Source organism: Notechis scutatus, chromosome 10 (genome assembly GCF_049901735.1).
Source record: "Notechis scutatus isolate UNSWTSFEM ecotype Mainland chromosome 10, rNotScu1.2, whole genome shotgun sequence".
In the NCBI taxonomy this organism is placed as follows: Eukaryota; Metazoa; Chordata; class Lepidosauria; order Squamata; family Elapidae; genus Notechis; species Notechis scutatus.
Window position 1 is genome coordinate 10,969,586 of NC_142018.1, and position 24,376 is coordinate 10,993,961.

Consider the following 24,376-nt stretch of genomic DNA (forward strand, 5'->3'; position numbering starts at 1 on the left):
CTCAAAGCCAATGTGCCTTATTAATGCTTTGCCACAGTCAGCCTTCCGATAGGTCAAAAGAAAAACTGCCAACCAGCTGGTTAATTTATGCAGCACAGGTGTTCGCTATTTATTTTTCAGTCGTTTTCCTTTTTTTTTTTTTTTAGGAAAAAAAATTCTTTTTCCCTATCCTACTTGTTGCAGAGATGGTATTCTCTTCCTTTGATGGATGCACTTTATTTGGCGGCCGTAGGTTCAGCTTTGTACATTCTATTACCGCGGCTCCCCAGCTGTTTTATTCTTTCAAAATAAATGTTTAATGGCAACTTCATAGGAGTTCAGGCAAGTTGAGAAGCAAGTGGGGAGGGGGGGGAAGGACCTGAAGCACGTAAACCGACAGAACGGTGTCGAAATCAACTGTTCCTCGAGCATAAATTACAGTGGATTCAGGGATTTGGGTTTTTGGTTTGGTTTGAAACAGCTTTCCCTTTTTTTAAATGGGCTCAATTTAAAACAAATAAAAATTCAAAAGCAAAGAGCTGGTGCAGATGCAATAACCAATCCAGAGCTACAAGAACAGTCTAGAACAGGGGCGTCAAACTCGATTTAATTGAGGGCTGCATCAGGGTTGTGTTTGACCTCGGAGGGCGTGGGGGCGTGGCTGGGGGAGGGGGCATGGCCAGCTCGACATCACTCATCGAGGCTCAATTTTCAGCTGCAACGGACTCCTGCAGCTATCTGTCCTGACCCAAACCTTGTTCCAAGGAAACAAACACCAAACGGAGGTAACAGCAAAACCTTTTAATGATTCTTTATGAATTCCGTTCCTTCACTGTTAAAAGGCTGTTTCAAACTAATTGTCTCTGATAAGAACGAGCCTTGCCAAGGTTGTGCGAGGCTGCCAAAAACACTAGATAAAGTTGCCAAGAAATACTTCAAACACAAAGCGTTTCCAAACAGCAACCAAGATAATCTGAATGTCCACAAGGCTCGAGTGCAAAAACGTCTTTGCTTCCTGCAAAGAACTGCGCTTTCTCAGCTGGCTTTTATCTCTTAAGGGAGGGGCCATTACCTTGCAGCCTTACTCCCGAGTCGCCCGTGCTGCTGCTGTTGCTCTTTCCTTTGAGCAGCCATGTGCGCACGTGCACTGGGCACAGGCTCCTCAGGGACCTCTTCATCACTGCTGCCAGCCTCCAGAAGCTCCGAAGGCAGCACTCCACTCTCTGATAGTCCTGGCCCCATCCCTGCCTCACACGCAGGCCCCTCATCTGAGTCCTCGCTCTCCGAGACCTCAGCCATCTGCACCTGCTGCTGGCGAACCACAACACCATCTGCCAGTGAGAACGGAGGTCCCCGAGCTCCGTTTTTGCTGGCAGAGGCACTGCAGATTTGTTTCCAGGGCAGCCCCATCGGCCAGATCTAAGCACCCCGCAGGCCAGATCCACTGGCCTTGAGTTTGACACCCCTGGTTCTAGAACAAGGAAAGATGTAAACAACAATTACCACCCCCAAAATAGTCAAGGATTAGGAGCAATTCACTCCCTTATATGAAAGATTTGAAAATTTTTGGAGCTGTTTAAATACAGAGAAAAAAAGAGACAGAAAATGATAGAAGTTAATTAATGTTATACACTGTGCAGAAAGCAACAGGCGTTCTTTTTTATTCATAATACTTCATAAACCATATAATTATATCTATCATTCTTCATCATTCCGGTCGCCTGATGAAACCAATTTGTAGGCAAAATGAGATAGACAAAAGGAAATATTTATTACACTCGCTATAAATTGTTTATACAAAACAAAAAACAAAAAGCAGGGTTCACACTGAATAAACTATAAATAAGTAAGCTTTGGTGATCGCTACAGACTTGTGTGGGTTACAAATAGATAAAATGTTCATTGATAATATGGCTACTGTTCTCTGTGTTTAAGGACAATTTTGTTTTTCCTGATTGCCACTCAAATCAAGGAAAAATCAGGCTTTTATAATGTATGAAAGCATAGCTATTTCCCATTGCTCAAAATATATCTGTCTATTTCCACAAGCCACACTCAAGCCACACTCATAACATCTTATAACGAGGGAGAAATGGTTGCATTGATTAGGGCTGGGATGATTTCAGTAAGTAAACAAATCTTTTTTCATTGCAAGTTTTCAAGTTTAGTATAGAGGAGAATGGATTAGATTCCTGAAGTCACTTAGACTTTCTTAATGTTTTAAAGTGTCAAGCAGCTCCAAACATCTTCTCTAGAAAAATTAAGAATTTTACTTTTTGCACTATCCTCTTCCAATTAACCACCATGACTGAAGTTGTACCCTGCATTATATCAATCTGGGATCCTCCACTAAATTATGGCTAATGGAATAATTCATTGTTTAAAAACTTAGGACTCAGTAAAATATGCAAACACATCTGTAAAATTACATGCATACCATCTTTGTACTCACCTAACATGGCAGAAATATTCTACATTTTGGATGGTTTGATCTTCCTTGTTAAGGGGAATTACTTCCTCATTTTCAAGAATTAGTTCTTGCCAAGCTGTACTTTCCTCACATGGATCGGCCTGTTCCTTGTAATAACAGGAACAAAGAAAATAAAGTTTATATCAGAAAAGTGAGGGGGAAAAAAATCTAGTACCATAATATATATTTTTGTTTCATTTAAACTTTTAAAATGGCAGGAAAAAAATTCTTGGCCCTGTTGTATATAAGATCAACCTGTTAGAGGCTTATCAAGTTGAAAGCAAGTTGAACCTTTTTAACTTCTGCAAAGTACAGCATAACAGAATGCAGACAGCAAATACACCTACAGATAATTCTGACTGGCTTATGGTTCCTACAACATAGGAAGACAATTATTATATGGATGAAGACTTAATTTTTTTTTTTAAAGAACGATTAAAAAAAACAGTTAAAGGCTATGTGGACACAATAGTATTATTGGAATTTTCAGTCATTTTCTTCATTTTTGGAGTTTAAAAAATCCCAGATAACAGTAGGGCTTAAGAATTTTTTCCCCCTGCAGGATCCAATCTGAGTCCGTCACGGGACCTGAGATTTAGTCTTCTGAATATTTGGAGTGGTGCTGGATCCTATCCTCAGTTAACTTCTTTCTAGCACTCTGGTGACCAACCCAGATTCGATCCAGCAACATTATCCTGGGACACATAGATGTTCGTAAACCCTATTTTGCAAAAAATTTTTAAAAAGCTAAGGAAAGTAGCACAACACTTGTTCACTGATTTGCAATGTGATCCTGGAAGGCTTCTGAAAAAAAGGCAGAAAGACCATAGTGACCTAATCCTAATGCCTAATGGCCATAGGTTGCCAAATCTATCCTTATATGTTGTTTTTATTGGGTGAATCGACTGATCCCCTTCTTGGTGGAATTTGATCTAAGCAGAAATATTAAAATAATTTAAAATTAGGAGGTGGGAACAGAACATGTCTCCTTATCACCCCACCTATGTGAGAATTCTCAACTCTGGGTCCTAAAAAGGGAAAACAGGCACAGAAAACTTATATTTAAATTAAAATGAACGCTTCAACCAAAACAATAGAATTTGAGATAAGACAATAAAGCTACTCCTTACTTGGTTTTCTTTTATCCAGGACAATAATCCTGAGAAGCTAAAACTTGCCCAATTTCCTCCATAGTAATTTCTCCTGTGGCAGCAGAGGGGAGAAGGAAAGAAGAGGGAGAAGAGAAGAAAAAGTCATCCATTTCCTCATCGCAAGGACTTTGCTATTATCTACAGTTATGGAGAAAGATGTCCCAGAAAAGAGACTTTCACATGCCTCTATGGAAAAAGAGAATAATAAGTATACAAATCAATTCCAACAAGCAAAAATCCCTCTTCCCTTTTTCATTTGGTCATCATGGTTGCCATTTAAAAGTAGAATATAATTTCTTGTAGGCATGCAGTGTATTCACCAACAAAGTTTTGATCAGGAGCAGAAGTATAATTGAGCCTTACATTTACCCTCTACTATTTATTAAATGTTTATGCCACCCACCTCCTCTAAAAGGTGACTCAGGGTGGAGAAGAATAAATCATCATATCTTTTAATGACCCCATAATCCCTTGCGGGCTGGAGTCTGGGCAACTGAATGGAGCTGAGGGTTTACTGGCCGGATGCCCTTCCTGTCGCCAATGCAGAGTTTTTTTTCCAGCAGATATATTCTCACGGTGCCCAGAGAGAAAAATAACTGCCCCTACCTTGGATCGAAGTCACAACCTTAAGGCCACTCCATCACTCTAGTGAATAATAACCCAACATGACAGGCAGAGACTTCAAAGAGTAATTAGGACTGCAGAAAAAACAATTGCTACCAACCTGCCTTCAATCAAGGACCTGTATACTGCATGAGTCAAAAAGAGGGCTGTGAAAATATCTACAGACCCTCACATCCTGGACACAAACTGTTTCAACTCCTTCCCTCAAAACAAGTCTACAGAGCACTGCACACCAGAATAACTAGACACAAGGACAGTTTTTTCCCAAACGCCATCACTCTGCTAAACAAATAATCCTCTCAACATTGTCCAACTATTTACAAAGTCTGCACTACTATTACTATTAATCTTCTCATCACTCCTTATCACCCATCCCCTCCCACTTGTGCTGTAGGACTGTAACTTTGTTGCTTGTATCCTTACGATTTATATTGACTGTTTCCTGGTATGATTTGATTGCTTATTGTATCCTAGGACTATTATTAATTGTTGTACCTTATGATTCTTGACTCTAGACAAGTGTTATCTTTGCTTTTTATGTACACTGAGAGCATTTGCAACAAGACAAATTCCTTGTGTGTCCAATCACACTTGGCCAATAAAGAATTCTATTCTATTCTATTCTATTCTATTCTATTCTATTCTATTCTATTCTATTCTATTCTACTCTATTCTACTCTACTCTATTCTACTCTATAATAATTTAATAAATAATAATTTACATCTCTAACTGAAGTTATACAGGTAGTCGTTGACTTACAACAGTTCATTGAGTGACCTTTCGAAGTTACAACAGCATTGAAAAAAGTGATTTATGACTGTTTTTCACACTTATGACTGTTGCAGCATCCTCATGATCACATGATCAAAATTCAGCTGCTTGGCAACTGGTTCATATTTACGACGGTTGCAGTGTCCTGGGGTCATATTAACCCTCTTTTACAACCTTCTGGGGATGCCAGATTCACTAATAACTCTGTTAGTAACTTAACAATTGCAGCGATTCGCTTAACAAGTGTGGCAGGAAAGGTCATACAATGAACAAGTGTCTCACTTAGGGTCATCATCTGCAATACATACACACACACACACACACACACACACACACAGAGAGAGAGAGAGAGAGAGAGAGAGAGAGAGAGAGAGAGAGAGAGAGAGAGAGAGAGATCCATCTATTTGAAAACCTTATTTGGGTAATCCAATAAATACAAAACAAAACAATAGAACTCCCTAAACTGTAAGAACTGTCTTTTAATGTGGGGCCGTCAAATATTCCAAAATGGGATATTCCAATTCTTATTTTTTTAAGTTTTTTTTCCATTTTTTATACCAAAAACAACAAATAAAATCTTCCTCCAATTATTCAGTATGCCAGCTGGGTACATATATATTTTGCACATAATAATATTTGTATACTTTTCTTATTGAGTTCACATTCATGTTGTAATCTAATCAACATTATATATCATATTGTATCATTATTACAATATCATTAGAGGTTTTTTTTATTTCAGTTCCCAGCTAACCTTGAGAGGAAATCCCAACTCTTACTGGATTATATTCATGTTATATCTTATTCCAAATAATCTATTACAGTATATTGTTATGACAGTAACCTTTAATTTCTTACTCTACTTTCTAACCATCCATAAAATAAACCCCAAATCTTACAGTACTCTCCTTTTCTTCTTGGGATATTCCAATTCTTGTTTGCTCAAGATCGTAGACTATACGTATTGGTCTGTCAGCTACTGGTTATCATCCTGACCCATTCCAAAGCTCATCAAGGCTTCGATGGGTCAGGCTAATCACAAGTTCAGCAATAGATCTCCACTAAGCCTCTGGTCGCCGAGCTAAAGGAGACCTTCATAAATGTCAGGATTTTAGAAAAGTGTCATCGGTACAAATGCACGAGCAGAATTTGCAGGGGGGGGAAGCCTAGTTTTTGCCGCAAATGCCAGTTAGGAAAGCCGCCTCTTTCGATACAGGCGTCGCCCTGGGGAGGAAAAATGAATCAAAGGCACTGTCTGGGAAGAAGCTGCTGATGCCTGGTGATTTCTCCAGAGACCTGCTTGCGTGCATCTTCCTCTATTTGATCTCTTTCTGGAGGGAGAAGGAAGGGGAAGAGGAGGAGGTCCGGCTGTCATCCGAGTGAGTTCTCCCTTAGCTAGCAAACTTTCTCCTGCGTCCCTGTTTAAAAGCAAGGATGTACAAAGTAATCTGCATCAAATCTTAAGGAGTTCCAACCAACCGTCTTGATGTTGTGGTTAGCCGGCAGCAGGTGCGGACGGCTGAGGAGAGCGAGGACTCAGATGAGGGGCCAGGACCATTAGGGAGTGGACCGCTGCCTTCAGAGATTGTGGGGGCTGGCAGCAGCGATGAGGTTCCCAAGGAGCCTGTGCCAAGTGCTCATGCATGCAGGATTGCTCGCAGGAAAGAGCAGCTGCAGCAGCATGGGCGACTCGGAAGTAAGGCTGCAAGGTAATGGCCCCTCCTTCAAGGAGATAAAAGCCAGCTGTGAAGCGAACGGTCTTTGCAGCAAGCAAAGACGTTTTGAAACTCAGCCTCGTGGACATTACAGTATCTGCAGGGGTGGGATTCAAATTTTTTAACGACCGGTTCTGTGGGCTTGGCTTAGTTGGTGGGCGTGCCTTGGTGGTCATGTGACTGGGTGGACATAGCTTGGTGGTCATGTTATTGGCTGGGTGGGGCCAACTCAATATCACTCACATCGAGGCACGCATCACCTCGCCTGGCCTCTCATGACTGTGGGGATGCTGCAACAGTCGTAAGTGTGAAAAATGGTCATAAGTCACTTTTTTCAATGCCACTGTAACTTTGAATGGTCACTCCACACAAGCAAAGTACCAGCAAAGGAGGGGGAAAAAAACTCCAGAGAAGTTCCAGAGACAGGAAGTCTAGTCCTGCCAAGAATGTAATAAGGGTTAACGGAGAGGCAGTTTCTATAAGCAACACCAGAATGTTTCCTTCCTGCCTTCCTTACAGGATTAGGCCAGTAATTTCTTCTAACAACCGGTTCTCCGAACTGCTTAGAATGTTAACAACCGGTTCTAGCGAATAGGTGCGAACTGGTAGAATCCCACCCCTGACTATCAGAAGTTGGTATTTGAGGACTCTTGTGTTGTGAAATATTTCTTATCTCTGATTCTTGGCAGCCTCGCACAGTTTTGGTGAGGCTTTGTGCTTATCAAAGTTAATTAGTTTGCAGCAGCCTTTTAACTGGGGATTCGTAAGACTCATTAAAAGGTTTCTGTTTCCTTTGGTTATTGTTTGTTTTATTGGAAAAGGATTTGGATCAGAACACTTGATGAAGCTGTTATTGCGATGTTAGTTTTGCTCGTCCGCAACCCTCTAACCCAGTGGTGTCACATGCAATTCCACTGAGGGCCACAACAGGGTTGTATTTGGTCTCAGGGGGGCGGGGTGGGCGTGGCCAGCTCGATGTCACTCATGTCGGGGGTGCCTGTGGCGGCCCAAGTGCTCTACCAGAGAAAACAGGCTCCCGAACTCCATTTTTGGCTGCAATGGCCTCATGCAACCCTCTGCCAGCAAAAAGGGTCCTCCTGAGTTCTGTGGGCCAGTCCTTCACCATATCTAGGGCAGCCCCGTGGGCAAGTCTGGCCAATTAGATCGGTGTTTAATTTGAAAAGTACAAGTGCGTCATTATCGCACTGTCACTGGATCCATTAAGGACAGACTGCCTAAAACTGGACACAGCCAAATGTGTTGCTCAATGTTTCCAGCTTCCAATAAAGGATGTTGTGGTCCGCTGGTGGCCGGTGGAGCTGGCAGCAGAGTCGGATAGTGGGGAGGAACATGGGCCAGTCCTGGAGTCTGAGGAGGGCTCAGTCGAGGGATCTGCATCCAACACAGAAAAGGGGCCAGGGCCATCTGAAAGTTATGTGTGGACACTGGAGCCTCCAGAATCTGACATCAGTGAGGCAGAGGAACGGGGGAGCCTGTTCCCAGGGCGCGCTTGCGCAGAGCTGCCAGAAGGCAAGAACAGTTAAGACAAAAGGGGCGACTCGGGAGTAAGGCTTGGAGATGATTGGCCCCTCACATAAGACATAAAGGAGGAGCAAAGGGACATGAGCCTTTGCAGGAAGCAACTTTGTTCGTTCTGGTTGGTTTAAAATCAGAAGCTCCATGTTGACTTTGGGCTCCGTTTGGCCTTGTACAGCTAATTGGCAATTTAGTTGTTGGCAGCCTTTCAAGGGAGATAAGGTGGGTGCTTATCAGCATTATCCCGAAAGACTGTGGCAGACTTCTGTTGGACTATTCATAAACTGTTTGGGACTCATTACGGGCTGTGAATGCATATAATTCACAGTTGTTGAAATAAATAACAAATTTTCGGGGGAACAGCATGTGATTGTTACGGTCTCAGGAAGCCTTGGTCAAACAAAGGAAGAACGGAACACAGTTAGGTAACTGCTTGGATTTGGGACCCTGAAGTCTGTTTGTTATAAGTACCAGTGTGGTGATGCTTAAGGTGCTGGCGTAGAAATTAGGAGACGGTGAGTTTTAGTTCTGCCTTAGCCACGAAAGCCAGCTGGGTGACTTTGGGCCAGCCTATTTCTATAAGCACCACTCAGTTCCCTAGGGTGGCTGTTGTGGAGAAAATAGGAGGAGGAGGAAGTATTGCATGTTTGCTGCCTTGAGTTATTATATGAAGTAATAGAATAAAAAAAAAAACCACCCATCCCCAAAAAACTGCTGGCCCACAAAGCTGCCTTGACAAGAGTTAGCATTTTATCTTAAAAGAAAAAGTTCACTTCTAACCATACAGCAACTGTCTACCAGGCCTGTCAAACTGACAGCCCACAGGCCGGATGTATCACATGCAGCCTATGCTCACCCCGACTCCTCAAAGACCATAAAAATGTCACAATATGTCATGTGACACAATCGAGTTTGACACCCCTGTGGTCTACACCCAGGCTACCATTATCAAAGGTAGTAGGGGCAGTTCACACGTTTTCATATGCAGGCAGAATGTGGAGTATGGAGACATATCAAGTAAAGGGGACGTGTTCCCTTCCAGCTAGAGCAGGGGTGTCAAACTCAAGACCCGAGGGCTAAATACGGCCCACGGGAGGCTTAGATCTGGTCCATGGGGCCACCCTAGAAACAGCAAAGGACCAGCCCGTGGTGCCTCTGCCAGAGAAAACGGAGCTCTCCCAAGCTCCGTTTTCGCTGGCAGAGGATTGCAGGAGGCTGTGGCAGCCGAAAACGGTGCTCGGGACCCATTTTTGCTGGCAGTGGCCATTACGAGCACCCCCGACATGAAATGGCCACGCCCCCTCCCCAGCCCCCAAGGTTAAACACAATCCTGATGCGGCCCTCAATGAAATCGAGTTTGACATCCCTGAGCTAGAGTTCTGATTCCTGATATAGCACATTCCTCCAGAATGTGTCCCAGTGTGATCACATGAGAAAGGGATAAGAAATTGGGTTTTTTAAAAGGAAGGGGAAGGAAGGAAGGAAGGAAAGGGAAGGAAGGGAAGGAAGGGAAGGAAGGAAGGAAGGGAAGGAAGGAAGGAAGGGAAGGAAGGAAGAAAGAAAGAAAGAAAGAAAGAAAGAAAGAAAGAAAGAAAGAAAGAAAGAAAGAAAGAAAGAAAGAAAGAAAGAAAGAAAGAAAGAAAGAAAGAAAGAAAGAAAGAAAGAAAGAAAGAAAGAAAGAAGAAAGAAAATTTCAATGTCCTTATAGGATATTGTAATGGCATGGCTTTATTGATCATTTGGATCCCAATTCAAATTCATTGGTTGGAGGCAGAGATCATTCCCAGACCTAAAAGATAATAGCTTTCTTCTTTCAACAAGCCATGTCAGGCAAATCCATCCACATTTATTTAGTAAACAATGATTAAACACTCGTGGCTTCGTACAATATGAGAACTCTAATTCCAATCATTAATTGCAATGTCTTACTTCAATAAGGAACAAGATAGATGAAAACCTATCTATCAAAAGTTTCTCCTTCCAAAATGACCAAGTTAAGTTTTGCTCTTAAACCAATAATACTTCCATTATAGCTCTCCCAAGGTCTCTGAAATGTCTGAGCTTTGGTTAATTAATCGAAAATCAATTGAAAAATGATGCCTTACTGACAACAAGCTGTTGAAGAATAAACTAACTTTTATTGCTAGATAGAAGTTGGGGAAGTTAAGGAAATAAATTGCTCTCCTGTTTCCTTTTTTTTCCCCGGCCATCAAAGCAACCCAATTGACAGACAAACAAGAACAGCGTCCCCCAAAATAAGATTTGCAAAGACGAAAGAGAGGTGACCGGGGAGGAAAATCTTCATGCATACACAAATTGCTTCCCCTAAACTAAATTTCCATTCAAACTTTTGCAACTTCAAGTTTAAACTCAATGCCAAGCCGGCAGTATTCTGAATTGCAAATTACTTTTCTAAATCACTTAGCATCCATCCTTGAAATCCCACATGTCAACAGCTCATTAATACCTACAGTAAATGTAGCTCTCTGAAAAAGAACCAATGGTCGGGATTTTTTTAACGTTTTATTGAGACAGATAGCTAAAGAAAGCCTCCTTCAATTACAATTTGGCAGAAGCTAACTTTGGTTTTAAAACACGATTATAGGAATTTATGACCGGGCTGCAATGGAAGTGACTATTTTGAATATGATTAGCGGTCTTAGAGGAGGAGATGCTGGGGATGGTGTTTATAAATCAACAGAGGTGCTGCTCAGTGGTTTATAATGGTTCACTTCAGATCATCCACCATCATCACCTAAGTGGTATATTATGATAAACACAAAACAGTGGCGAGAGATTAAAAATGATAAGGATTCTCTCAGGGTAATGAATCCAAGCAGGGTTGGCACCAAAAAGTGGATCAAAAGTTTCCTTTGACTCTCAAGTTTCTTCCAACCATCCCACATACATCTTCCATCCAATTCCCATCAGAAAGTATTAAATGGTATGGGATCTGTTTTATCAATGGATAGAACATAGAACAAATTAAAAGGGATTTAATGTATAAAGAGCCTCGGTGGCGCAGTGGTTAGAATCCAGTAGTGCAAGCTACTTTGGCTACAGCCAGCTGCCTACAATTTGGCAGTTCAAATCCCAACAGGCTCAAGGTTTACTCAGCCTTCCATCCTTCCGAGGTGGGTAAAATGAGGACCCAGATTGTTGGGGGCAACAGGCTGATTCTGTAAACCACTTAGAAAGGGATGTAAGGCACTATGAAGTGGTATATCAGTCTTAAGCACTATTGCTATTGCCCTTCCTTCCTTCCCTCCCAGTGGTTAGAATGCAGTGTTGCAGGACAATTCTGCTCGCTGCCAGCAGTTCGATCCTGACCGGCTCAAGGTTGACTCAGCCTTCCATCCTTCTGAGGTGGGTGAAATGAGGACCCAGATTGTTTGGGGGCAAGAGGCTGACTCTGTAAACCACTTAGAGAGGGCTGTAAAAGCACTATAAAGTGGTATAGGGGAACAATTAGAGAACAATATATATAGAGAACAATTAGAGAAATTAATGTAATAGATATATTTGATACTATTATTTACATGAGAATGTGATTATTGTCGTATTGTTAGACTTGAGAAGAACATCATTTATAAGGGTTAAATAATTGAAATATGTACCTAATTGATGCACTATTGAAATGGAATGGATCTGTTGTATACAAAAAAACAATAAAAAATTAAAGAAAGTAAGTAAAGGTAGCCCTTGACTTACAACAGTTCATTTCGTGACCGCTCAAAGTAACAATGGTATTGAAAAAAGCGACTTGTGACCATTTTTTACACTTTACGACCGCTATAGCATCCCCCATGCTCACGTGATCAAAAGTCAGATGCTTGGTAATTGACTCATATTTATGACGGTTGCAGCGTCCCGCTTTTGCAACCTTCTAATAAGCAAGATCACAATGTGGAAGCCAGGTGTCAACTCATAAAACATTTTGTATACACGTTTTATAGTTGACAACAGAAAGAAGGTGGGGGGAGTTTCAAAGAGCAGGCAGCAGTGTGGAATCGAAAGTACATTCCATTCATATTTTCTTCAAAGACTGATTAGATGGCTGAAGCTTCTGCCAAGAAAAAATCTAATTGGAGAGCATGATTGATGACTCTTGGGCTATGGACGTGTTTCATTGGATGATGCACCCAGAGGAGTGGGGGGGGAAGCAGGATCAGGGGTGACAGTGAATTACGTATCTCAGAGTTGGCTACGTCCAGGTAACTGCCAGACGTAGAATGTTACCTTCAAATAAATCATTTTTTGGTTTTGGGAGTGTGGCTTGAGGCTCATGATTTAATTGGAGTAACTGCCGGAATCCTGACACCAGGTTCACTTAACAACGGTATTACTGACTTAACAACAGCAATGATTTGCTTAGCAAATGTGGCAAAAAAGGTCGCAGGATGTGGCAAAACTCACTTAACAAATGTCTCACTGGGCAACAGAAATTTTGGGCTCAATTGTTGTCGTAACTTGAGGACTACCTGTAGAGAATTAAAGCTTACCAAGCACCAATAAAGAGCGGGTTTGTAAGGGATTGGGGGGCAATATTCAAATTTTCCATCTCATATGCTGCTCACTTAAGAAACCCGTGCAAAATTGATGAGTTTACATTTTGAGAGGTAAATGCGGTAGCAGTTTCTACCTTTCCTTTAACTACATTTTAGTTGCATCACCTTCTCTTGGAATTGTATTTCTGGAGAAGGGTGGGTGGGGGAGACAATTATTTCAAAGTGTTGGAGTTGCTTTGCAGAAGGAACAACTGCAGGCTTTGAGTTAAATGAAAGCAAGAACCTTTTTCCAATTCAGGTTTGCGCAAAGTGTATAACTGTTATAACAGGGGAATAAGGGAGTGAGTAACCTTTATATAAATACTGTACCTAAACCTATTAATATAGAAGAGTAAACTCTTAGGATATTGCTTAGCACAATTTAAAGCTTAACACTTTTTCTTCCCAACTCTGAGGAAAAAAAGTGTTAGGAATTACACTTTTTCCCCCTCGGGTTAGAAACAAATGTACAGAGCTGTCAAATGAACAAATTACTAGCTTTGCAAATAATGAAAAGCGCTAGCATCCAATTGCTATTTCCTTTCTCGCTACTAGACCCTATCAAAATCCAACCTGGTTAAATAAGGAGAGATGTGGAATAGTTTCCAGTCACATCCTCCAGACATCTCAACCTCTAGAAGATTGAATGAAGCAAGAAAGCTACACCTTTGTTGAAGAATCAAAGGAATTTATATGGGTTTTACATGAAAAGCTTAGAGACCGGGTGGAAGTTAGTGGGTGAGACCAGCATCGTAATTTAAAAGCACATATAGGCTGGATTCACACACTGCATGAAATCATCGTGGCATTTCTTATTTTGGATATACTAACCATCATGGTTTGCATACGTTTGTTTGATCAGCCTGTTCCCAGTATTAATACAGTTGGCATTGCCTTAGCATCAACCCTGAGCACAGCTATACAATATCCCGTTTGCTGTTTCATGTGATAAAATAATTTACATTTATTTGATAGATTTTTATCCCCTTTTCTGTCATGCCCGTTGGAGTCTGAATCTGAGAAGGAAGCCAAACAGCTGACAGGGAGTGGGAGTGTGGCTCCATTGGCTGTGGAGGAAACTGGGGAAGGGCAAAGTCCAGCTGGGTAGAGGAGGGGAGAGGTAGAACAAGGGAGAGGACGTTCAAAAGAAGACCCAGGCCCACCCCCTCTTCATCCTAGGGCATGCAGGGGAGGATGGAGAAGAGAGCAACGTGGGTTGAGAGGAAAGGGCCCTGATTCCCTTCATTAGCTACACCTGGGAAGACAGTTTATAAGAAACTGAATGCTGACTGTGGCAGTTGCTGGGAGCAAACATGATTTATCCTGTGTTGTTGTTGCTTATCTGTGTTCCTGGCATCTTCCTAACCGTGTGAGTTTTGCCATGCCTTCAGGTCTGGAATTCTTGCTCTTGTCCTGCAGGACTAATTACCTCAGTTTGCCTTGATTGGACTTAAAAGTTACAGTTTTTGTTGACCACGTTTTGGACTTAATTCTCTGCAGCCAAAGGCTGTTCCTGGGAGAGTTTTTCTCCAGCCAGAAGGTAACCTGGGCATTGGGGGCAAAGTTGGAGCTGATAAAGGAACTCCTAGTGATCATCTGACTGTGTTGCCCCTGTGCCACGCCCCTTTGGGTCATCACACTTTTCATTCAGGATTCCATAGACACTGTCCATACGCCTCCCTAGAAATAATCCTATCAGATAGGTTGGGATGAGAGATGAGACGAGAATATCTGTAGCTCAGCCTTAAACTGTGGGATCATTGGTATTCTCTGAGCTTGGTTGTTTTCTTGCAGATGTTTCATTACCAAACTAGGTAACATCATCAGTGCTAGCTGATGATAGAGTGTTACTGGCCACCTTGCAGATGTTTCATTACCAAACTAGGTAACATCATCAGTGCTAGCTGATGATAGAGTGTTACTGGCCACCTAGAAAGCTTCTGTGATGGAGGCAGGGACTAGAACTAGGGTTTCCCTGCTCCTAATCCAACCGCTTCACCACTAAACCATGCTGACTTTCTGTGACCCCAGGACCACAAGCAGATAATGAATATGCAACAAGGGTTTGTTAGGACGTCTAGCATGTATTACATTTGCCTAAAACAAAATTTAGGTTGGTTCAACGATCCTTGGAAACTACTGCATTTGTGAAAGCATGCCTAAATGATGATTTACTGTGAATAAGAAGGTAGCAAGCAGTCACCCTTCTGTTGCTCCTCCCTGCTTTTCATGCCAGCAGAAAAGATGCAACAAACCACAAAAAAATCTTTCTAATGTATGGATCATTTAAGTTACCACACCAAAGATTAATTCTAGCTTGTTCCCACCCAATAAGATGAAGCCCAAAGTTGTGGTTTGTTCTTGGCTTCAAATGTTTGCTTCTTCCTTCCTTTCTTCCTTCCTTCCTTTTTTCTTCTTTCTTTTCCTTCCTTTTCCCCCCTCCTTCCCTCTTTCTTTAGTTTCTTTCTTTCCTTTCTCCCTCTTTCTTTCCTTTTTCCCCTCCCTCCCTCTTTTGTTTCTTTCTCCTCTTTCTTTCTTTTTCTTCCTTTTCCTTCCTTTTCCCCCTCCTTCCCTTTCATTTCTTTCTTTCACTTTTTCTTTCCTTTCTCCCTCCCTCCCTTTCTTTCTTTCTTTCCTTTTCCCTCCCTCCCTCCCTCTTTTGTTTCTTTCTCCTCTTTCTTTCTCCTCTTTCTTTCTCCTCTTTCTTTCTTTTTCTTTCTTTTTTCTTCTTCCTTTTCCTTCCTTTCCCCCCTCCTTTCCTCTTTAATTTCTTTCTTTCCTTTCTCCCTTCCTCCCTCTTTCTTTCTTTCTTTTCTTTTTTCTTTCTTCTTTCTTCTTTCTTCTTTCTTCTTTCTTCTTTCTTTCTTTCTTTCTTTCTTTCTTTCTTTCTTTCTTTCTTAACTCAAGTCAGGACTTCCTCCATTAAGCCAGCCTTTCGTGTCAACGGTCGTTAGGACCTATAGCAGGGTTTCCCAAACGTGACAACTTTAAGAAGTTTAAATTCAACTTCAACTTCTGGGAGTTAAAAGTCCACGCATCACAAAGCTCCCAAGGTTGGGAAATGCTGACCTACAGCCACAAAATGTACATTGATGGAAGACTTACGAATCCACATGAAGAACTCGCTGGCCACTCCTGGCACATGCTGCCGCAATGATAGACTCGGGTAAGCCTATAAAAGAGACAAGGCTTTCATTAAATAAGTTATGGTCAAAATAGTTTAAGATCCATGCATTTTGAAGATAAGACAGTTCCCCCCCCCCCCCCAATGACCCATTCTTATTTTATTCTTCTCTGACACTAACGGAGATAGTTCTACGGTATCTCCAGCTTATTTATTGTCTATTCTCTCTTCCATTACTTTCTATGAGGGGCCCTTGGTGCTCTCCGAGCCTGTTTGTTTTCTTGCAGATGTTTCATGACCCAACTAGGTAACATCATCAGTGCAGGAAGTGAGGGAGGTTTGAGGGGAGGAGGAGGAGAGGGAGGATGCGGAGGAATAGGAGGGGAGGATGACAGCTATGGGATCCTTGGTGCTCCCTGAGCTTGCTTGTTTTCTTGCAGATGTTTTATTACCCAACTAGGTAACATTATCAGTGCACTAGTGTTACCTAGTTTGGGTGATGAAGTGTCTGCAAGAAAATAACCAAGCTCAGAGAGCACCAAGGACCTCTCATTTCAACCCTGAGCTACACATACTCTCCGTTATTGGTACTTTCTAGGAGAGATTCCTTTCCAAAAAGAATCTGTGCGGCTCTTATTTCCTTGATTTTTCTCGGTCATGTAGGGATTCTCTCTCATCAGGCTCCTAGTATTCCTGATTTGAGTTTCTCATGTCTGGACATTCGTTTTTAATAATTCAAAATGTAGATAAGCGAATGGCAATTTGGTTATTGATTTCTGTCCTTTCTCATTCACCCAGTACCACTATTGTGAGCTTTGATTTAGATCTGTGTTACTCAACGTTAGCACATTTTAAGATGTGTGGACTCCAAGTCCCAGAATTCCACAGCCAGCGTTGCCGAGCTGTCTGTGGAATTCTGGGAGTTGGAGTCAACCTGTATTAAAATAGCCAAGGTTGAGAAACACTGCTGTAGACGATGAGTTTAGGCTATGTTAGTGTTGTACGTTTTGAAGGGCAAAATATATATGCCAAAGTAAAAAAAAAAAATCAATCAATAGCAAATAAATACAAAAAAAGGCCCAAAACCTTGCTAGCTTTGTTTTAACAAACTGGGATTCAGATTAACTAAATGGCAGTAAGCGGTCCTTAATCCTTTTACCTGGGAGAGGATACTACTTCAAATGATTCATACATTAGAATTCAATATCTAGAATATCACCTGAAGCAATAAAAGGCAATATGTGGAATCCTGCTGGAGGCAATAAAAGGAAAGTGCTTTACAGTAAAAAAAAAGGAAAAAGAAAAGAAAATACATTGATCAGAGGCAGTGAGACATCAAGTTGTAGAATGCGGCTTGTAACTAGAATTTCAAAGATTATCCACCTTAGTACAAATAAATTCCTGGGAGAAAGAGACAGGGAGAAGAGAGAGTGACAGGACCTAAATAGTAAGGGAAAGGAACCAGTTATCCAGTTCAATCGGTGATCCAAGGACCCCTGGGGGGCCACCAATGTCATCACAGGTGATCTATGAAGGCTAGAAAAAATGTTATGACTTAAATCTTGAGTTAAGTCTTGGGGGTCATGGCCACAAAAGGTATGTAAAGGGGATCTGTGGTGAAGAAAAGATTGAGAACCATTGGTTTAAGATGTTGTGCAAACTCAGCCAAAGATAGCCACAAGTAAACAACCCATGAGTAAGATTGACGTGCAAACACGGGCACCAAGTCCCCTTCATTCAACTTGAATGAAGACCGAATCTGCTATAAAGAGAAGCATCAACCTAGCATTATTGAAATTTGCGAAAATACTGGTAGATCCTATCTCCTTCTTTTGAAAACAAAATGGATGTTCATGCATGGTTGTAGCTAATAACTTGCATGTTTGATTGCCTACTTAACCCACCTCCCAAAAACGACCAAGAAAAATTGGGAGGGTGCTAGAAAACACCCTTGCAGACTATAAAGGGAGGAAAAAGAACCTAACTGTTTATTATTATTTCTAATAAGTGTCTTCTTTGCAGTTGGGTACATCTTCTTGTGAGAATGCCAATGAAACACCCTCCAAACTCTAAAAATGCTTACTTTTTTTAAAAAAATATTGTTCATCCCTGCATTGCAGCAAAGTTCCACAGGGAAAAACTACTCATTGTTTAATGTTTATGGAGTCCCAGACATTGTGGCTAATCAACTGGCTATATTCTCGCCTACTATAATCAGCTTATCACAAAAGCCTGAAAGTGGTTTATAAGTATCTTTGGCTGTTGTGTGTTATATTCATTGCAAAAATAAAGATCTCTGCAGAAAATGCCAAAAGAAATCAATTGGGCACAGGGAGATGTTATAGGAAAGTTTTACTTCCAAGCAAGCCTGAATAGCTGCAGGAAGTTGCATACGTGGAACTATCCAAGGTGCTGAAATTTCCCCTCCACTAAGTGCGCCTTGTTCTACAGCAGGAGTCAACAACCTTGGCCGCTTTAAGATTTGTGGACTTCAACTCCCAGAGTTCCTGAGTTGAAGTCCACAAGTCTTAAAGTTGCCAAGGTTGGAGAGCCCTGTTCTACGGCATCTTGTGGGCACATGGTCAAAATGGGACTACCTTGTGCTACAAATTTTCCTTTGCAAAGATTCCTTATATGCAATGCCCCAGATTCTACTCCGTGTCATGGCTGCCGCCCCAGGGAATCCTAAATACTGTTATTTTACAGTACAAAAAGAAACTGAAATGGGTCCCCTGTTGTGAATGTTAACACTGAGAAAGGGTGTGAATATTACATCCTGGGGCAATGCTATCAAAACAATCAAAACAATGCTTCTTTACACAGAGAGTGATGTAACAGCTGCTAAGCACATGGCTTTTGTGCAGATTCTGGCTAGAAAACTCCTGAAAATGATCAGTGATGCTGATCATTTGGGGTATAGATTAAAGGCCCAATTTAGTATTAAACATTGGAACCCAAAATATCAAAAGATTACACCTCAAAACATTGGAAGCAATAAAACTAGGCAGGGGGTTAAAAAAAACAACCAGCTTTCCTGATGTCCCAGTTTGGCTAGCGTGCCACGATACATTTTAAAAACCGTATTAGTATTTGGAATTGATTTTTCTTAACATTATACTTACATAAGATAAACATAAAGTACTATCACCACCGTTCCTGGCATATCGACCAATAAATAACAGCTTCCTCTGACAGGACTCTGATGACTGGGCGAAGCCCAAACGCTTTCAGCCAAAATCACAGAGAGCTATAAATCACGCTTTATTTTATAGAATATTTCAAAATGGATTCCTGCCTTCTACCTTGAAAGTCATTTCATGTGTTATTTATAACTAGCGAAGATCAGAAACAGAAAGAAGGGGAAAAATTGCATGGAACCAGAAAATTTACAGTGGTTGGGCTTTGGGGTGTGTGTGTGTGTGTGTGTGTGTACACACACACACACAAACTTTTTAGAGGGGAAAACAGAGTGGCTTAGTTTGACATACAGTCAGAAACCACAAACACCTTTCAGGTGGAGACAAAGTGTAGGTTATAAGTTAAACAACAGCTAACCAGCACAACAATATCCCAGTTAGGATGAAGAACAGAGAGGTATACTGTGATCCAAAGATGAAAATACAGAATCAAATCTGGCACCATTCCCAGTCCGTATTTCAAAACACCACTGTCTGACTCTGAGATTTACATGAAACAAAACCATGCTGTGTTTCAATCATAATTTGTTTAAGGCACAACTGCTCGGCCTCAAACATTGGGCTTAAAGACCTTACAGAATCCATGCAGCTTGGCAAAATACTTGAAGTCCGAGGTCTCCATTTCTAATGAATCCTCTCAAGTTCTGGTTAAAATAGGGACTGGAGGAGTTGGGTTTTTTAAAAAATGTTTCCCAAATTTATCTGCAGCAAAACATAGGCCATCTATCTTTCAAAAAAAAAAAACATTTTTAACAACCAATAACCCCACTGGAAACACAAACTCTAAACTGGCATTCTGATTCAAACTGGAGTAATAACTGCTTTGATAATGGCTATGATGATCCCATTTCTTATTGAAACAGATTCTTTTCCAAGTCCATCTTCACCAAGACTGTCCCTTATAAGACCTGGCCTTCCTTGTGTTCCTGGATGAGATTTCTCAATTCATTTGAGTTCCTCTAACCACCCTACATCTCACAGAAGACAACAAGATCAGAGTTCCAGACGAAGTTACTTTCTCCCTGGTCCTGCTCTTCTCCCAGGAACACGAGAAATTCAGCTTTTTATCCTCTCCATTAAGAATCTCTGTTGGTGATCATAACTGGGCTAGAAAGCTAAAGATATCAGTATTGATTAGTACTTGGACTGAAGACTATCAAGAACTGCTAGGGCTGTAGGCTAACTTTGCAAAATCAAAAACAAAACAAAACCAGAAAGTAATTCTGTATTTTTGGCAAGATAACTAAATGATTGTGTCAATAAAATCAAAAAGAGCTGAATTCAAAAACTTCCCCTCCTCCATAGGAAGGAGTTTGGGTCGGTCTGTAGTTTTCCTCACTCAGGGACACCAAATAAGCTTTATATATGAAATAAGAGTCTGAACCAAGTGATTCCTTGTTGGTGGGGGTTGGGGGGGTTGGGGGTGTGGGTGATTCTTTGGGCTAACAAAACACTAACTCTTTAGGAGGGGGCGGGGGTCTACCTTGTTCAAAATCAAACTTGACAGCTTTTGAAGACTTTGGGTCCTGACTTCAACTCCCAGAATTCCTCCTCCAGTCATGTTAGCTCAGGAATTAAAGTCGAAAAGGTTGTTTTTTTAACTGAAACCTCAATAATCAGTTGCCAATTGGTTGGCTCATGACAAACATCCATATACTGAAATGAGGAACAGCATCCTATGAACACATATTGAAACTAATTCTTATCGGAATTGAATGCTGAACACACAGGATTTTACAAAAAAAATTAATTTCTGGACCTGCTAATCTCCTGAACCTTCAGCCCTGCCATTTTTTTTCAATCTAATTTAGAATAGATCTACCAAATCTTGCATGCTAGATGTCCTGGTGTTGTCCACATCTGGAAGTTGTAACTTACAGCCCAATTTAAATATATTTGGCATATTTTAGCTATTGCTTGAAACAGACTCAATACATTTTGAATATATTCAAAATCATAGTCATAGAGGCTGGGTTGCTATATTGGGCTAAACCACAGTATACATTCCTTATTGCACTGTCAAACATTACTCATCATGGTTTATGATTTAGAGCAGGGATGTTTAGATCTGGCCCATGGGGTTCTCCTGAAAACAGCAAAGGACCGGCCTGCGGTGCCTCTGCCAGCAAAAATGGAGTGCGGGAGGGCCACTGAGCTCCATTTTCACTTGGCAGAGGGTTGCGAAAAGCCGTCACAGCCAAAAACGGAGCTTAGAAGCCCGTTTTTGCTGGCAGAGGTCTCAAGCCACCACAGGTGCCCCAACACGAGTGGTGTCAAGCTGGCCATGCCCACCATGGCCATACCAACCCTGGCCCGCGAAGTCAAACACAACCCTGATGTGCCCCTCAATGAAATCAAGTTTAACACCCCTGATTTAGAATGACAAACCAACCCATCCAATTGAGACTAAAGAACCCATAGTTAAAGAAAACAATGAAGGAATCACGGTACCTCGTGGTACTTTCAGAATGGCAATAATGTTCATGCATGACCGATCCTACAAATTTGCCCTTTTTAATACTCATGAAGGGGAAATAAATATGCAAATGAGCACAAGCACTTCAAAACTAAACAGGTAGCTAAAGAGAAGGGGGGAAAAGAGAAGAATAAATTCCTAGAAATAAATAAATATAGTCCTTGACAAAAGAGAGTGTGAACAAGACGTTCCATTTTAATTTGTGGTTTCCTAAAGTTTGAATGAAACACAATTATCTGCATTCACAAAGCATGTAAAACCAACATGTTTTAGTTGATTTTAGTGAAGCATGCTGCATGACCTCAGGCAGGCGTGGTATATTCAACATTTGGTTAAACAAACCATAGCTTAATGTGTTAGACAGTCTTGTCAGGCACTCTTCTCAGAGCTTTTCTATAGCCAGGCTAGCTACTGATAATAGCATTATTCATCCGGATATGTCTGGCTTCTATTAATGTCTGCAAAAAACTACATGCTGAATAGTCTACAGAGTATAGATCCAATTTTTTTAAAAAAAATGTGTGGACAAATAAATAATTGGAAATGCAAATAATTTTAATTTTAAAATAGTTTTATTTCACTTTACTGTATGCATTTTATGGATTTATTATAACCTGGCTTGAAATCCTTAAAGCGTTCAGCATCCATATTAGCTACATTAAAAAATAAATAAAAAGAACTTGTATCTGCAGTGCTTTCGAACCCAACATGAAAAGCAATTACAGCAAATGAGCTAAATGCAGTTAACAGAAAGAAAAGGCCTATTTTCCAGCAATGGACAAGAAAACTAGGACTCTGAATTGTATGAGGCTTTGTTTTATCCATCCAATGCATCCACCCAATTCTTCACTCCCCAGTCAATACCCAGAAGGTTCTGTTGGTCTCAGGAGCAAACACAAATCCAATCACTTGTTCCAACATTATACTGGCTAACAGAACCAGTTTGGTGTAGTATAGGTACCAAGCTAGAAACCAGAAGACCTTGAGTTCTAGTCCTGCCTTAGGCACGAAGCCAGTTGGGTGACTTTGAGCCAATCCTTCTCCCTCATCTCTAGAAGTGGCAAAACACTTCCCAAAAAGTTGTCAAGAAAACTGCACGGACTAGTCCAGGCAGTCACCAGAGGTCAAGATAGACTTGAAGGCAAGGACAGCCAGTTTGGTACAGCAGTTAAAGCACCAGGATAGAAACGAAGAGACCGTTAAAAGTTCTAGAGTTGCCATAGACATGAAGGCAACTGAGGAACTTTGGATGAGTCCTTCCATCTCAGCTCCAGAATAGCAATGGAAATGAAGGCCATGGCAAACTACTTCCCTTGGAGGGCCTGTTTGGTGTAGTGGTAAATTAACAAAGTAATAACTCAGACACCATGAATTCTAATCCTGCTTTAGACACAAAGCCAGTTTGAGTGGGGGGGGGGGGCTTTGGACCACTCCTCTCTCTCTCTCTCTCTCACACACACACACACACTCCCAGCACAGCAACAGCAATGGAAAAAAGCAAACCATTTCCACTGGAAAGCCAACTTGATACTGTTTATGAGTTCTTAAGACACCAGCTGGGTGACCTTGGGCCAGCTCTAGGAAGGAGACAATGGCAAACCACCTTTGAAAATCTTGCCAAGCAACCTGCAGGGACTTACCCGCAAGCCCTTGCCAGGAGTAGACACTGTGGCAGACAGATATTATTTAAGCCGATTCTATGCTTATACAGTTAGAACTATCATTAGGAAGACAATCACTAAGGGATTCTCAAATGTGCCCACCCACTCTCAGAAACAGAAATCAATGTGGTTCATTGACAGTATTAAGTGTTGGACTAGAACTGATGTCCCTCTTTTTCAGCCCAGACCCCCACCCCTTTGCTGTGAGAGGAAAAGTAGAGGACAAAGGTGCAATGTAGACCAGTACAAGCACCTACAGCAAGATCATATCAAGGAGAGAAGCAACCTAGAACTAAGGATTAATTTCCTGGCAGCTAGAACAAATAATCAGTGGAACGGCTTGGCTCCAGAAGTTGTGGGCGCTACATCGCTGGAGGTTTTTAAGAAGAGACTGGACAGCCATTAGTCTGAAATGGTATAGGGTCTCCTGCCTGAGCAGGGGGTTGGACTAGAAGAACTCCAAGTTCCCTTCCAACTCTATTATTTTATGTGGATAGATGATGATGATGTTGATGATGATGAAAGATAGATAGGTGATAGATTATGAATAGCCAGACTGACAGACATGGTATATAGATATATGACAGGTAAGATTTAGATATATATTAACACACACACACGTTATATAGGGCTCAAAACAATTCCTCTTCATTCAATGTGACCCAGGAAAGCCAAAAAAAATGAATGTCAGAGCTAAACACGCCTGACCTAGAGAAAAAGCAGGACATAAATCTACAAAATAATAATGGTGATGATGATGATGATGATACCAAAAAGCCACCAGCACCTGCCCCCTTTTCTCACAACGGTACAGCGACCACCCATTAGCCTGGCATCGTCTCCCTTTCCAAACCTGAACTTGGCTGGGGATGATGGCAATTGTAGTCCACCCCCTAGCGGGTTACACCCGATGCAAGAAAGGATCATGTTTATTTCCAAAGCTGCTTCCTTCCCCCCCCCCCCGGCTTCCAAACTCCTGGCTAATCTCGCCCCTCGCTCGCTCCAGCTTCGGACGCCCCCCAGCCCAGCCATGCGCACGTTACATTCACGCGAGTTCCCTCACCCGTTCCTATGACCACCACATCAAACTCGGTAGGCAGATGGTCCGCCATCTTGGGAGGGGG

General features: G+C 41.5%; 1 protein-coding gene across 2 annotated transcripts in view; it reads right to left on the reverse strand.

The window, feature by feature from the left end:
- The window catches only part of CHM (CHM Rab escort protein), a 71,169-nt gene extending 46,793 nt beyond the window's left edge, over window positions 1-24,376 (reverse strand). For both annotated transcript variants that reach the window (XM_026674675.2, XM_087972086.1), the window contains exons 1-4: window positions 24,316-24,376; window positions 15,900-15,966; window positions 3,580-3,652; window positions 2,432-2,556 (exon numbers count right to left, since the gene is read on the reverse strand). In XM_026674675.2, the coding sequence (XP_026530460.1) occupies window positions 2,432-2,556; window positions 3,580-3,652; window positions 15,900-15,966; window positions 24,316-24,364 (314 nt within the window). In that variant the 5' untranslated portion in view covers window positions 24,365-24,376. The remainder of the gene's footprint in view (window positions 1-2,431; window positions 2,557-3,579; window positions 3,653-15,899; window positions 15,967-24,315) is intronic.